The 15142-nt window shown below is 38.8% G+C and overlaps 1 protein-coding gene across 1 annotated transcript in view; it reads left to right on the top strand.

Moving 5' to 3' along the window:
* The window catches only part of DHX29 (DExH-box helicase 29), a 54887-nt gene extending 43425 nt beyond the window's left edge, over positions 1-11462 (top strand). The window contains exons 23-27 of the mRNA XM_036765701.1: positions 1020-1113; positions 2605-2907; positions 4572-4703; positions 7292-7388; positions 9816-11462. Of these exons, the coding sequence (XP_036621596.1) occupies positions 1020-1113; positions 2605-2907; positions 4572-4703; positions 7292-7388; positions 9816-9871 (682 nt within the window). The 3' untranslated portion in view covers positions 9872-11462. The remainder of the gene's footprint in view (positions 1-1019; positions 1114-2604; positions 2908-4571; positions 4704-7291; positions 7389-9815) is intronic.
* Positions 11463-15142: the final 3680 nt, after the last annotated feature.

Below are 15142 nucleotides of genomic sequence, written 5' to 3'. Positions count from 1 at the left end.
TCAAGAAATGAAATGAATGAAATTTTCAAGGACATTTTATTTAATTGGAATATTAGCAGATAGCACCTTCAATATGATTTCCATCATTTGTGATGGAAAGGTTGATGTGCTTTGCAAGATTCACGTGAACTCGATGCAATAACTCCACATTGCTGTTAATTGTCCTATGTGTCTAGACTTTAGGGACACCCTGTATAAGGTGGTGAGTCTTAAAGGAAACCCGGGGTTCTAAGGGGCAGAGGTCAGGAAGGAGAGCATTCCAGGAATGGGAGAGCCCGTGCAAAAAGAGCAGGGGCAGCAGCCATGAGAGAGGGCAAGGTTTACTGGACCTTGGGGTGTGGAACAGAGTATGGTGTGTGATAAGGCTAGAAAGGTGAGGAGGAGTTAGATTGTGAAGGGCTTTCACTGCCAAACCAGGGAATTTATATTTACCCCAAGAGTTTATAAGAAGACACTTGGAATTTATCAGGTAGGATTTATACCTGTGTTTTAGAAACATCCCTGTGGAGAATGGATTGTAAATGGTGAGTCTTGAGCAGAGACCAGGGAGAAGGTATTGTAGTAGTGCATGTGAGAGGCAGTACGGGCCTCCACAAAGGTAGTGGCCATGTGAGTTGAGGGAAGGGGGCAAATGCAAGCGATGTCATAGAGGCAAAAGTGACAGGATTTGGCAACTTTTTAGATATGCAGAGTGAGAGCATGTGAGGAGTCAGAGATAGCACTGAGGTCAAGGACCTTGGTGCCTGGAAGGACATGTTGATGATACCCTGGAAAGTAAAAGAGAAGTTCAGAGGCAGAAATGTAGCAGGAGTTTTCTTATTTTTCAAAAAGGATTCAGTAATTTAGTATAGATCTGATAAGATTTTATTTATGTAAAAAAGTATCTACTTTTTGGTGATAACCTTTACCTCTTGGCCAATACTAACAAATTTTGAGTCTCTTTTTTAAATAAGATTTAATTGATCTTCAGTAGCTGCCTGATGGTTGGTACCTCTTAAACTCTGATAATATTTCTCTAGATGGAAAAAAGCTCGACAGGAAGGGGGGTATCGTTCTGAAATGGCTTACTGCAGGAGGAACTTTCTTAATAGAACAGCACTGTTAACTCTAGAGGTAAGACAAACTCTAGCATTTAGTAACAGAAATGCATTTTCTTTAGTTATTTGAAAATATATTGTAAAGATTTATAATTCTTTATTTTCTTTTTCTTCCCAACTAGCAGTTTTCATGAAGGGTTGGTGGTAGCAGATGAGACTCAGCTGTTATCTCTATGTAGATGGGTCCCAGATCTAGATAGTGTCCCCAAAGCTTAAAACTGCACTGTCCTTTTAGGACATCAGGCATAGTCTGCCTCAGTCTCTCTTCTGAGTTCCACTCTGGCATTACAAACAAAATATGTCAGAACAAAAGTTTTCCTCCTCCCCAGCACCCAAAACTTTCCTCTCTTCCAGTTGTTACGGTTGAGAATACTGCTATTTTCTCTGAGAGCTGGGCTCCCAACTTTGGTATCGTCCTTAGTTCTCCACAGTGCAATTTATTGTCCAGTATTGTTCTTTCTCCCTTCTCTCCATTCACACAGCCATCCTTCTCTTCAGGCAGGCCCTGGCCCCCTCACTGTTCAGACATGACTATAGCCTTCCTCTTGGTCTTCTCTCCTCAGGCTCTTCCCCCTCCCCTCAGCTGCCAAGGTGATCACCTTCCTAAAGCATAGGTCTGATCATAGCATTCCCCTCAGCAAACTCCAGTGACTCCCTGGTCCTTCCAAGATCAAATAGGAATGTTCTTTGACGTTTAAAGCCTTCACAACCTGGCCGCTTCCTACATTTCCATCATCTCATGCACATGAGTGCTCACCACATAGTAGATGAGCCAGTAACACTGGCCTGCTTGCTAATCCTTGTGTAGCACTCTTTATTTCTTGATGCCATACCTTTTCACTGCCAATCCTGGAATGCTCTCAGATCCCACTTTGTGGGAGAAGCCCATCTTGCAAGACTTAGGGCCACCCCCACCCCCCAGTACCTTCCCTATAACTTACTGTCATTAACACTGTATCTATCTTGTGCATAAGTAGTTCTTTGCATATTCATTCCCCCTTTAGAATGTGATCTTCTTGAGGGTAGGGACCATGGTTTTGCCTTTCTTTGTATCCCCAGCATTTGGCACATAGTAAACACTTAATAAATGCTTGTTGACTGAAAAGACTTCATATACTTACATAATTTCTCTTTTACCCTTTTCACTTCCCACTCAATCCATCTTTTCTTCAGATTATTAAGGGGACAATGAAGGTCACTCAGGTCAGATATAGTATATGAAAAGAATTGTGTAGCTTTATTTTTATTGTTTTATATTGTAGAAATGTTTGTTTTACAGAAGTACTTATTTTCTTGGGAAAATTAGGGTGACTTGTTTTAATTCTTAAGCTGCCAGTATTAAAATCTCCCCCTGGTTTAGTAAGGGTTCCAGTCAATCAAATGGAGGATTTTTTTTAAAATGAGATAACTCCAGTATAAATAAGTATTTCTCTTGTTTAATAAGTAGTTTAAACTTAGTATGAGATTATGATTTTTTTTTTCTGTTTTTATTGTAATCCAATTGCAGGATGTAAAGCAGGAATTAATAAAGCTAGTCAAGGCAGCAGGATTTGCATCCTCTACAACCTCTAATGGCTGGGATGCAAACAGAGCCATCCAGACCCTATCTCTGCAGGAAGTAGCCCTTCTTAAAGCTGTTCTGACTGCAGGGCTCTATGACAGTGTGGGGAAGATTAATTACACAACATCAATAGATATCACAGAGAAATTGGCTTGCATTGTGGACACAGCCCAAGGCAGAGCCCAAGTTCACCCATCTTCTGTGAACAGAGACCTACAAGTTTATGGATGGCTGTTATACCAGGAAAAGGTGAGCTGGTCTTTATATTTGGAAGCCAAATTCCATTACAAAGCAAATTATCTAGAAAATATTCCTATTAACATTGCATATTCTGCCAGACACTTGACCTGTTGATTGGCTTTTCCAAATTGCTTTTTTTCCTTTTTTTTTTTCAAGTCTTTGTTACAAGGAGTGTTGGGAGGGCCCACTGGGTAGGGGAGGGGAAGGGATATTCAGAAATGAAGGTGGTACAAAAACAAGAGACAGCAGTATAGTAAAGGTTTTTTTTTTAAAGCCTTAGTGTCTGAAATTGGACATCTAGGTGGCACAGTGGATAGAGTGCTAGGCCTGGAGTCAGAAAGACTCATCTTCCTGGGTTCAGCACTGGCCTCAGACACTTACTAGCTGTGTGATCCTAAGCAAGTTGCTCTTTGCCTCATTTTCCTCATCCAGAAAATGAGGTGGAGAAGGATATAACAAAACCACTCCAGTACCTTTGCCAAGAAAACCCCAAATGAGGTCACAAAGAGTCAGGTATGACTGAAACGACTGAACAAAATCTAAACTACCTGACCTTGATTTGAGCCATTCATATTCATTTGTATCTGAAATAGAATGAAATAGATTATTATTGTAAAACAAAAAAATGCTTGGGGCTTTTATTTAGAAACAGGAAAGTTACATTTTGGGTTATTAATCTTTCCTGCTTGGTTGTAACTAGAGTTAATGGAAAAATAGACATTTTCTAATGAACATGTCAGTTCTCTGAATGTACTTGGACTGACCCAGAGAAGTCATCTGACTAATAAAAGAAAAAGATAATGAGATTCCCAGACAACAAATTGTTACAATATACTGAAGTATTCCATACTTGTTTGGCCTCAACTCAAGATCACAGGTGCTTGTGCTGTACAGTGTTACTGTGATCTACCAGACTTTGAGAGTTCAGATTTTAGCTGAATCATTTGTTTCATTTTAAGTAGAGCTGCCATTAACCTTTTCATTCATAGTTGTTTTTTTTTCTAAGTAGCTATTCTAGTTTTTCTAAGCTGCTATTTTCATTGGTCTGGTATTTTGAAGTTTTCTTTTTCATAGATATGTATTTTCTTAGGCAATCTAAGAGGAAAAGAACATGTCACAGTACAACAGAATCTTTCTCCTCTTATTAAAGAAATCCTTCATGACAGTTTCTTGACCTTTGAAATAACAGTGAGAATCTCTGCTATACAGCACCCGGAAATCACCACATTTAAATGCTTAAACACAGCATATTTTCTGGAGGGGGGTGGGGGCGGGGAGGGAAGGCAGAAGCCAGAAATTTTGAATTATCCTTATAGTTTGAGTTTAGATGTTATGATTGCCATGGAGTCATTTGATTTCATTTGGGTTTTTCTTATAATATAGTCTTGGAATAAATTCTGTATTTTTAAGAGAAATATGGGACTAAGATGTTGTGATATTCATGTTAAAAATGCTCTTAATGAAAGGTTAGAATTTTCTATCATTATTACTTGAAAGCTAATAATTAAATCATGGATAGAAAAAGAGAACAGTGCTTGTGCAAACATTTCCCATTGTACATTCAGGGCTAGTTGACATGATATGGAAACAGGACTTCTAAGAATGAAAGATTTTTTTAATTCTTGCTTTTAAAAATGTCAGACCAGTAAGATGTTTTTATTGTGTGTTTGTAGGTAAGGTATGCCAAGGTGTATTTGAGAGAAACCACTCTCATCAGCCCCTTTCCAATTTTACTTTTTGGCGGTGATATAGAAGTACAGCATCGGGAGCGTCTTCTCTCTGTGGATGGCTGGATTTACTTTCAGGTACACAAACTAATGTGGATAGATTTTTTTCTTAGTTACATGAAAATTTTTGGCTTTTGCTACCTTTGAGGTAACTTTTAAATTTCATATTTTGAATTTTTTCTCCTGATATAGTTAAACTATTATGAACAGCACTATATTTTATATTTTGTTTCAAGAGTTTTAAATCTTTAGACTTCAAAAGTAGCCTTTGCTAAATTTGAAAATTGCACCACAAGCATATTTAACATAGTGTTGCCCTGACCTACATCATTTTGCAGTAAGTTAGAGAATTTAGAGCCGGAAGGAATGGACAATGTCCAGCCCAAACCTTTCATGTATAGGGTGATTGTACAGGTGATTGGCCATGCTCACAAAGGGCGTAAGTCTGAACCAGGCTTGGAGTCCCATGTCACCCAGCTCCACATGTAGTACTGCTTCCACTACACCACACAGCTGTGCCACTTGTCGTTAATACATTCTAGCAAAACCCTACCACAATCTTGAAAAACCCAGTCAGCAGAAATGCAGTCCAGCTGTGAGTCTAACCATCCCTCAGGTTCCTGCCGCTCTTCTTCCCTTCCATCCTCCACACGGATCTGAGTGCTTCCCTCCCAGTAAGTAAGTTTGGTTTTCCAGGATCCATGGCCAGAAATATCTCTTGTTCCCAGGTGTTAGATATGAGTTCTGTGGTTCAAAACATCTCCACCAACCAGTGTAGATTGTAAGGGCCAGGTGTGGCCTGTTTAGATTGTAACGGTCAGGACCCTGGAGGGGTGGAGTATAAGTATAAAGCAGGTGGTGGTCAGTGAGTGGAGAACCTTTAGGGTTGAAATGCACAAGCCAGGTTGCTGTGTGTACTTTGATCGGCCCCCATCAAGGTTTGGGGGGACTCTGTGTTTGCCTCAGCTTGCCCCCATTGAGGCTTGAGGGATTTAGAGGAGTGTAAAAGTTGTGCTTGTCTCGACTGGCCCCATGGAGATGTAGGGGGAGTGCCCTGCCCCCTTCTTCCCAGCCCCTGCGAGAAGGATGATTAGGGAATGCTGTAGGAGCTGGTGTTCAGCAACCCTTGTGAGAAAGTTAGATAGAATAAAGTCTGTATGTTTAATTGTTAACCCCTTTGAAGCTGTCTTTCCTTTATAAAAGCAGATCAAAGAACCTGTGCTAGCAGGCATGCTGGGTGTGCCAGGGTGCTTGCTAATACACTCCCATACTCAATAAACTCAGTAAGGCTTCTAGCGCCTGTAGGGTCAAGTGTGGGCATTTAAAGTCCTTCCCAGCCTGTTCTCTCTCATTCTGTTTTTTTCATCTGTAGATCACTCACCATCCCTACTCTGCAGTCCAGCCCAGCTATGCTTATTGTTCCTCAGATATGGCATTCCACCTTCTACCTCTGCGTCTTTGCACTGGCCTCTCCCCGTGCTTGAGTGCACACTTTCCTCACCTCTGCCCCTTAGAATTCCAGGTTCATATCAACAGGCACTTAAGGGCTAGCTCACACCTGAAGCCTTTCCTAAGCACACCTTCCCTCTCCCCCACCACCAAACCAGTCCCCTCATTTCCAAAACTTCCTAATATTTGTTTTGTATTTTTCATACAATTAGATATAGGTATGTGTTGTCTCTCCCAATGAACTATAAGCTACTTGAGGACAGGGACTGTTCCCTTTTTGTCTGTTTGCAGCACCTTGCACATAACAGGTGCTTAATAAGTACTTGTTGACTGATTTATTTTTAATTACGTTTTATACAGTTTGATTTCAGTTCAACCAAAGAATCATAATAATTCTTAGAGCTGCAACAGGATTTGTATTAAAATAATTGAAAACAAGAAGCCAAATTCATATAATCTTATTGATGAAAATAATTTGTTTTTACTTGCTCTCTTTAGATTCCTCTCTTTTTTGCTTACATGTTTTCCATTACATGCACTGGAAATGAAGATTGATCAGATGACATTGCCCCCTTGGTTATTTTTTTTTTTTAACGTTTAAATTTTATGATGGGGCAGCTAGGTGGTACAGTAGATGCAGCACCACCCACCCCTGGAGTCAGGAGGACCTGAGTTCAAATTCAGTCTCAGATGCATACTAGCTGTTGTGACCTTGGTCCAGTCACTTAATCGCAATTGCTTCAAAAAATAAAATTTATGATGACATTTCGTGATCAGATATAGATATAGACCAGCATGTCAGTTTTTAAAAGGAAGTGCCAAAAATGCCCCTTGAAACAGACTTCACTTTCCATCGAGTTTCCATGACAAGAGAATAAGACAAACATAATATTTTACAAGTGAAGTTATTTGTGGGTTGTGAAAGTCAGATTTACCTGTCTCTTGAAGTATAGGGAGACTTTCCAGAAGAATGTTTATTTTGGGGATCAGTTTTGAATGGTTAGCCTAAGTTGTGAGAGGGTAGGAATGGAAGATGAGAAGATTTGTTTAGGTTAGATATTAGAAGTCATTTACTAATAGTCTCTCCTCTTTATCTAGATGTTTTACTTTAAAAGCAAAATACAAGGAATGTAGTCGTTGGATTAATTTATTTAAACATATACTGGTCGTATGATTTCAGTATATCATATAATATTTTCACTCTACTTTTTCAACAGGCCCCTGTGAAGATTGCAGTTATTTTCAAACAACTAAGAGTACTTATCGAGTCTGTTCTTCGAAAAAAGCTTGAAAATCCTAAAATGTCCCTTGAAGGTAATTGTATGATTTTCACGTGGGTAAAAGAAAGTATCTATATTATTCATATATTATTGGGAACACTTCAGAAGAAAATCACATTCTTAATTAACTCAGAATTTTTATTTTTTTTCATATTATACTGCACTCTAATGTGGCAGTTTTTTATTCTATACTTAAAACTCCTACATTGTGTACTGTCCCTGCTAATCACACAGAAGTCTGGGGAACCTTACTATCCACTTGTGATTCTTCTAGATACCTCCTTCCTTTTCTCACTTTTCCTGCCAGCATTTTGACTTTTGCTACCTGAGAGAAGAAAAGATGATGAGACAAAGCTTAGTCAGTTTGATTGTTTATTGTTATTCTAAATCCCACAGCCCTTCTCTGATTTCTCATTGTCATTGAGTCATTCCAGAACATGAGTTCTGGAAAGACTTAGAGTAGAGGTCCAATGACTCACTGTCTTTTGTCTTAGGGCCTAAATTAGCCAAATTCAATTCGCCCAGGCTCATCACAAGTTTGCCCACAGAATGATGAATTTTTTGGCTGGATCACCTCTTTAAGGCAGAGGTTCTTAACCTTTTTGTGTGTGTGTCATAGACTCCTTTGGTAGTCTAGACAAGCTTGTGGACCTCTCTCAGAGTAATGTTTCTAAATTAATAAAATATATGGAATTACAAAGGAAATTAATTTTGTTGAAATACACTTATCTGAATATTTAAAAAATAAGTTTATGGACTGAGTTTAGAACCTTCACTCGAAGACCAAACTGCAATGATGAGGCAGTAGTCACACTGACAAAATCAGAGGGACTTTGGAAGTATCAATATCCTAGTAAAAATTTGATGACGAAACAATTATCTAAAATGAAAGTTTCCTTTGAAGCTTGTTTTCCAGATTACCCCTATTTCTCATCATCACAAGTAATCATCAATTGATGACAGTTTGCACAGAATGAGCACACAGTTCTTCAGCAGAGACGTACAGTGTGAGCCCTAGGAGAATGTCAAATTAATCAGATACTATGAAAAGACGGTTTCATATTTGTCTTTGTGGCCTTAGGACCTAAACATGTGCACTGCCCAATGTTTGTTGAATTGGATATTCATATGCGCAGATGAACAGGAAAGTTAAACCACTTTAATTGTCTTGTGCTGCAGGAAATGCAGCATAGGTCCAGCTTCAGAATATTAAAAGACACATCATCTTACAAGACTTATCTGTTAAGGGAACCTAAATTTAGGGTCAGCTTCAGGCAGGATACATACGAAGGCCAGGTAGAGCTAAAGCTTTTGAGATAATGCTAAAATGGATGAAAATGATGTTATCATTTCCTTTTTCTGAAGCAGTAATGCTGCCACTAACTAGCTGTATTATTTTAGTCACTGCTTTGGCCATCACTTTCCTGATATGTAAAATGAGAAAGTTGAACCAGATGATCTCTGAGGTACCTTCTGGTCCCAACACTTGATAGCCCTGAATTTGTAGTCCTCAGTTCTGGCTTTACCACTTTCCTAAGTCTTTAAACCTCTGAGCTTCAGGCTACTTTTCTCTCAAAGGAAGAAAATACTTTTACATCTTGCCTCCGAGTTGTTGTGAAGAAAGCTGGACCTACATTCAGGGTGTAATGCAGTCCTCTTTTGGTCTTAGAGGGTCACAGCATTGTCTCTATTTGGATACTTTAAAATGGATAGAAATCATATTAACAATTTTCAAAACTCAGAAACCCACAGTTACTGGGTGACATGATGCAAGGCTCAAGTGGGACTGTTCTTTGAAGGTATTGTGTAGTATATGCTTTGCTTTGACAGTTCGGTGATTTCATCAGTGTAGGTACTCCTACTGATGTGTCATGGGCAAAAAAATTCATTTTAATAATAACAGATAGCATTCATACAACATTTTAAAGTTCACAAAGATCTTCGTACATGCTCTCTCTCTTGGTCTTCACAACAACCTTGCGAGATAGGTATTATTGGCATTATTCCTGTTTTACAGATGACAAACTTAGATCCACAAAGGCTAACATGGCCACCTATTGATAGTGAGCCTCTCCAAACTTAACTACACTGGTCTTTAAGTGAACACAGATCCATACTTAAAATCTTTCCAGCTTGGTGAGACTTAGCAAACCTTACATTCCACTGACATAGAATTTAAGGATGCCAGGGTTGCTGCCATAATACAGTGAGGAATCAGATTAGAACTTTGTGGAACCCTTAGAGTCCATGATGATTCAGGCAAGTCGTCATCCACATTATATTTAATTTCGTAACTAATATCATTACTCTCTTATTTTATTTTGCTTATCACTGCTATTTATTTCTTAGCCTAGCTAATTTATTAATGACGTTATAAAGGTAAAATATTATATTATTTGTGAATGTATGTTGTTGAGTTAGCCAGTATTGAATTAAACTCATTAATTTGTCTTTCCTTTAGATGACAAGATATTACAAATCATTACAGAATTGATAAAAACGGAACACACTAACTGAAAATAGAGCTTGGTGTCGATTGTAATGGTGTCACAGTTGGGAAGATTTGATAGTGGAATTATGTGAAAATGGTCCATCCTCAAAGTATTTAAATATTTAAATTGTTGATAACTAGCCATACCTTGGAAGAAAAAGCACATACTTTACATGTGTGATTTTCTATTTCCTTTTTCATGATGACGACTAAATGTATTTACCATTATTTACAATAAATTTTTTTGGTGCCATATGTTGGATGTTTTTGTGTCCCTAGAGGACTATTCACCTCTTGACCTTCCGGTGCCAAGGATTCTTTGGAGCCTCCTTTGATATTTGGGAAGACATTTAGTTTTTGCCATCTTGAAATATGATTGACAAAGGCTCATTCTGTTTCCCATTTCCTATTTTACCTCAAGTTGCATAGCAGCCTATGGAACAGTTTTGTGTCACTTCTTCAAAATCAGTGTAATGAACCATTTTGAGGATCAAGAGCAATAACTAGAATACTGATGACAAAATTACCCTTGCACTGTGACTGCTGCCATCATTTAATTATCTTCCAGCCATGTTATTGGGGTTCTCCATTTCTACATAGCTCCTAACTTAGAAATATTCTTAGTTACAAATGACCTACACCCACTATTTTTCAAAGGAAGAAATCCAAAATATAAGTAATAGCTATGTGAAAAATGTTCCAGATCATTAGTAGAGAAATGCAAATTAAAGCAACTCTGAGATTCCATTTCACACCCATACGAATGGTACAGCAAACAAAAAAGGGAAATTTCAAATGTTGGAAGGGGCCTCAAGAAAACAGATACATTAATGTACTGTTGGTGGAGCTATGAATTGGTCCAGCCATTCTGAAAAGCAATTTGAAATCATGCTTAAAAGTCACTAAATGTGAATACCCTCTACCCAGCACTTCCACTTCTAGACATATCCCAAAGAGAACAAAGAAAGTGAGAAACACTGTACAAAAAAATATTTGTGGCAGCTCTTGTGTTGGTGAAGAATTGGAAACTGAGGAAGTACCCCTCAATTGGAGAGTGGCTGAACAAATTGTGGTATACAAATGTAATAAAATGCTGTTGTGTTGGAAGAAATGACAAAAGGGATGGTTTCAGGGAAACCTTGGAGGACTTAAGTAAACTACACAATAACAACATTGTAAATTCAAACAACTTTGAAAGACTTAAGAACTCTGATCAGTGTTATGACCAACCATATTCCAGGGGACTGATGATGAAACATGCGACTTAACCTCCTGACACCTCAGAGGCAGTGGACTCCAGATACAGACTGAGGCATGCATTTTAGATGTGGCCAGGGGTAGTATTTGTTTTGTTAGATATTTAAGGAGTTACGAGCAAACTAGACTACCATCTGGATCAAGTGGTGCAAGGGGAAGATGTGTTTCTGTTATCCCTTGTTGAAAGTGGGAGTGCATTTTCCCAGAGGAAAAAATGTTATTAGATGGAGTTCAAATAGTACTATTTAATATGACATTTTAAGTATGTTACAGGTTAAATATGCTTTTGTGGACTTGCCTGGGAACTTAACCATCGTTTAAAATACTGTTTCTTTGGGTAAATAAATTTTAAGTTTCAGACAGGTGCCTTACAAATGAAGTTTTGCAACACAGGCCCTTTCTGTGTTGAGCACTGTTTGCATGTTGTTAAAAGGGGGCGGGAGGTTTAGAGACAGCATTGTTTGGTGGGTAGAGAGCTGTCCTCAGAGTCAGAAAGATCTGGGTTCAAGTCTCACCTCTGAAGCATACTGGCTTTGTGATTTTGGCCAAATGACCTAAACTCAGAACCCCCAGACAATCCTGTAAGCCTCTAAATTGCAAAGAAGGTGCCCATCTGCATTGGTAGGAGGAAAGAGATAGTTCCTCATGAGAAGAGTCCTACACTGGTAAAATCACAGAATTGGTCAACAAAACTAAAATACAGGTTAGAGGGGGGGGAAATGGGCAGACAGGCTTAGGAAATCTTCTATTCAAATTTGAGAGCCATTGTTTTAGCTTGTTTTCAACATGCTGGGAAGAGCATTATTATCACCCCTGAATATGTCCGGAGAACTGAATTGTAGTCTCCATTTTGACCACAGCTGTGTGATCTGTAGAAAATGTCTATACCTCCCCAAGAAGGACTAAGTGGCTTCTAGGACACCTTATGACTCTAATTTGCTGTGATTCTAACATCAGCCAGCAAGGATTTATTAAGTGTCTACTATGTGTAAGGCACTGCTAAGCATGGAATAAAAAAACAAAGACAGCCCCAGCCATTAAGGTTATATTCTGCCCACGGACACGGACATGGGGACACACACACGAAATATATGTGCCTATAAATATACCTACATAGGTATACATAGATGTATCTATGTGTATTTAAGAATTTGGGGGGAAGACAGCTGAAAGATTTAAGGAAAGGCTTCATGTGGAAGGTGGCACTCGGGGTGAGTTTTGATGGAAACAAGGAAATCTAGACGATACTTTGGATCAGATAGTACACAGTGTCATCGGGTAGTACATGGACAAGAAGAGGGATATACAAAGTAGTCTATTGAGGAAACATTTTCTCAGACTTCAAGTTCAGTTTAGATGGGGACACAGGACATACACCTGTAAAGATAGTTCAGTTGAACATCCAGAACGGGGAGAAGTGATTCTGTGACAGGGTGACCATCACAAGAACATGTCAGTTCCTTATCAAGGCTTATCAGGCTAAGGATGCAGATTTGTGGGTTTTGGTGGTTAGGATTCATTGAAGCCGTGGTGAGAATTTTATTGCAGCAAGTAGGAAAATGAGGATTAGTCACAAGTATGAAAACTTCTCAACTTGTATAATGTTACCATTTGGAGCCTGTTGTAACTTGTACTGCAGTAACTCATTCATATGATAAACTAAAAAGAGACCAAGAAAAGTACCTGCTAGACATGCATTTAATTATAGGATATGTACCACCTGCCCAGGTTACAACTAAAAACTTATTTTAAACAGGATGTAAAATAAATCCACAAAAATCTGTTTTCCACATATTGCCAACAAAAAACATAAGAAAAATTCGTTAAAAATAATCATGGAATGTATAATATCTGGGAGTCTCCCTACTATGAAGTTACAGAAATAAAACTACAAAACACTAATAATAAAGGAAGACATGGTTGAGGAGATTCGTTAGTTACGGTTGAGCTATGCAAATATGATAAAAGTGACAAACCAAACTAATGAACTGATTTGATACCGTACCAATCGCACTGCTTACTTGGAAAAAATAATAAAATTCACTCAGAGGAATAAAAGGTAAAGAATCTCAAGGGAAAGAATGGTGGTGGGGGCGGGGCAGTGAGAATGAAGAGAGCCTAGCAGTGCTAGATCTTGAACTATATGCTACGAAGCAGTATCATCAAAGTAATGTGTGAGTACTAGTTTAAAAACAAAAAAGTCAATAGAATAGATCAGGTACACAAGACAGAAGCCACCAAACAACCCAACGAGGCCAGCTAGGTTAAAGATTCACTATTTGACTCCCCAAGATGTAAAGGTCATATGAACAAACTGGAAAAGAAAAGGAGTTAAATTACAACTGGAAGGAGACAGTTCTTGACCAAGAGATAAGCATTATCATAAAAGAGAAAATAGCCAGTTTTGATTGTATGCTTTTGAAAAGGTGTGGTACACTAGTCAATGCAGTAGGAATTAAAATGGAAAGTTAAGTGGGGTTATTTGTAATAAATTTTTTTCTGATAAAAGTCTGATATCCAAGGTGAAAAGGGAAATGGTTCAAATATATAAGAATAAAAAAAGTCATTTCCCCAGGAGGTAAATGGTTAAAGGATACAAGCAGTTGTATTTAAAAAGACAGTTGTCCCCCAACCCCCAAAAGTGCAAGCTATGAACAACATGCAAAAAATGCTCCAACTCACTAATAATAAGAGAAATGCAAATTAAAACTACCGAAGCCAGTGTGGTGGTCCATGTCTGTTCCAGGCTACCGAAGAAATTGAAGCTGGCAGATCACTTGATTCTCCTGAATTCTGTGCTACAGTGGGCTAGGCCGATTAGGTGGGTCAGCACCAATATGGTGAACCCCTAAGAGTGGGGAGCATCTAGGCTGCTTAAAGAGGGGCAAGTCAGACATGGAGCAGATCAAAGCCTCCCTCCCGTTCAGCAGTTCCATTGGACCTGCGAGTGTCCATTGTACTCCCAATCTGGGTGTAACAGGGAGGCCCAGGCCTCAAAAACAAAATGAAACAAAAATTCAAATTCTACCTCACACCCATTGGAAGGAAACAAGTATTTACTTAGCGTCTGCTATGTTCCATGCCCTTTACAAATACCTCATTTAATCCTCACACCAACAGTGGGAGGTAGGTAGGTGCTGCTGTTCATCCCTATCTTGCCATTGAGGCAACAGAGCCAAAAAAAGTTGAATGACTTGTCCAGGGTCACATGACTAATGAGTGTCTGCAGCCAATTGTGAACCAAAGTCTTGACTCCAGACCTGGTGGAATCAGCACCGCCTAGCTGTGTCTAGCTTGCTATTAAATTAACAAAAATAGCAAAAAAGGAAAATGACAGTTGGAAAAGCTGGGAAAGGAGAGGTACATTAATGTACTGTTGGTGCAGCTGTATCCTACTGTTCTGGAAAGCAATTTGGAACTGTGCCCAAAAAGTCACTAAAACTGCATACCGTTTGACCTATCTGTACCATCACTGGGTATATGCCTCAGAGGGAAAAGCATTTTTGTTGCAAAAATTTGGAAGCCAAGTGAGTTTCTATTCATTAGGAATTTGGAGTTGGAGAAAATATGGTATATGAAATAAATGAAATATGCAAAAAATTATTTTGCTATGAGAAATGTCAAAGGACAAATTCAGAGAAACCTGGGAAGACTTCTGAGCTGATGCAGTGAAATGAGCACAACCATAAGAGCAATTTATACAATAACTTGTTGAGTCATGTCTGATTCTTTGTGACCCCATTTGGGGTTTTCTTGGCAAAAGCATTTGAATAATTTGCCATTTCCCTCTCCAGCTCATTTTACCGATGAGGAAACTGAGGCAAACAGGATTAAGTGACTCGTCCAGGGTCACATAACTAGTGTCTGAGGTCTAATTTGAACTCAGGTCCTCCTGACTCTAGGCCTGATGCTCAATCCACTGTACCACTTAGCTGCCCAATGCAGTAGCTATAAAAACGTAATGGCAAATGGTTTTGAAAGACTTAAAACTCTGATCAATGCAATGTCATGATTCGCTGAAGACTGATGATGAATTGTGC

The sequence above is a fragment of the Trichosurus vulpecula genome, chromosome 1 (assembly GCF_011100635.1).
Source record: "Trichosurus vulpecula isolate mTriVul1 chromosome 1, mTriVul1.pri, whole genome shotgun sequence".
Classification (NCBI taxonomy): Eukaryota; Metazoa; Chordata; class Mammalia; order Diprotodontia; family Phalangeridae; genus Trichosurus; species Trichosurus vulpecula.
The sequence above is the reverse complement of the archived record's forward strand: the minus strand, read 5'-3'. Positions and strand labels throughout refer to the sequence as shown.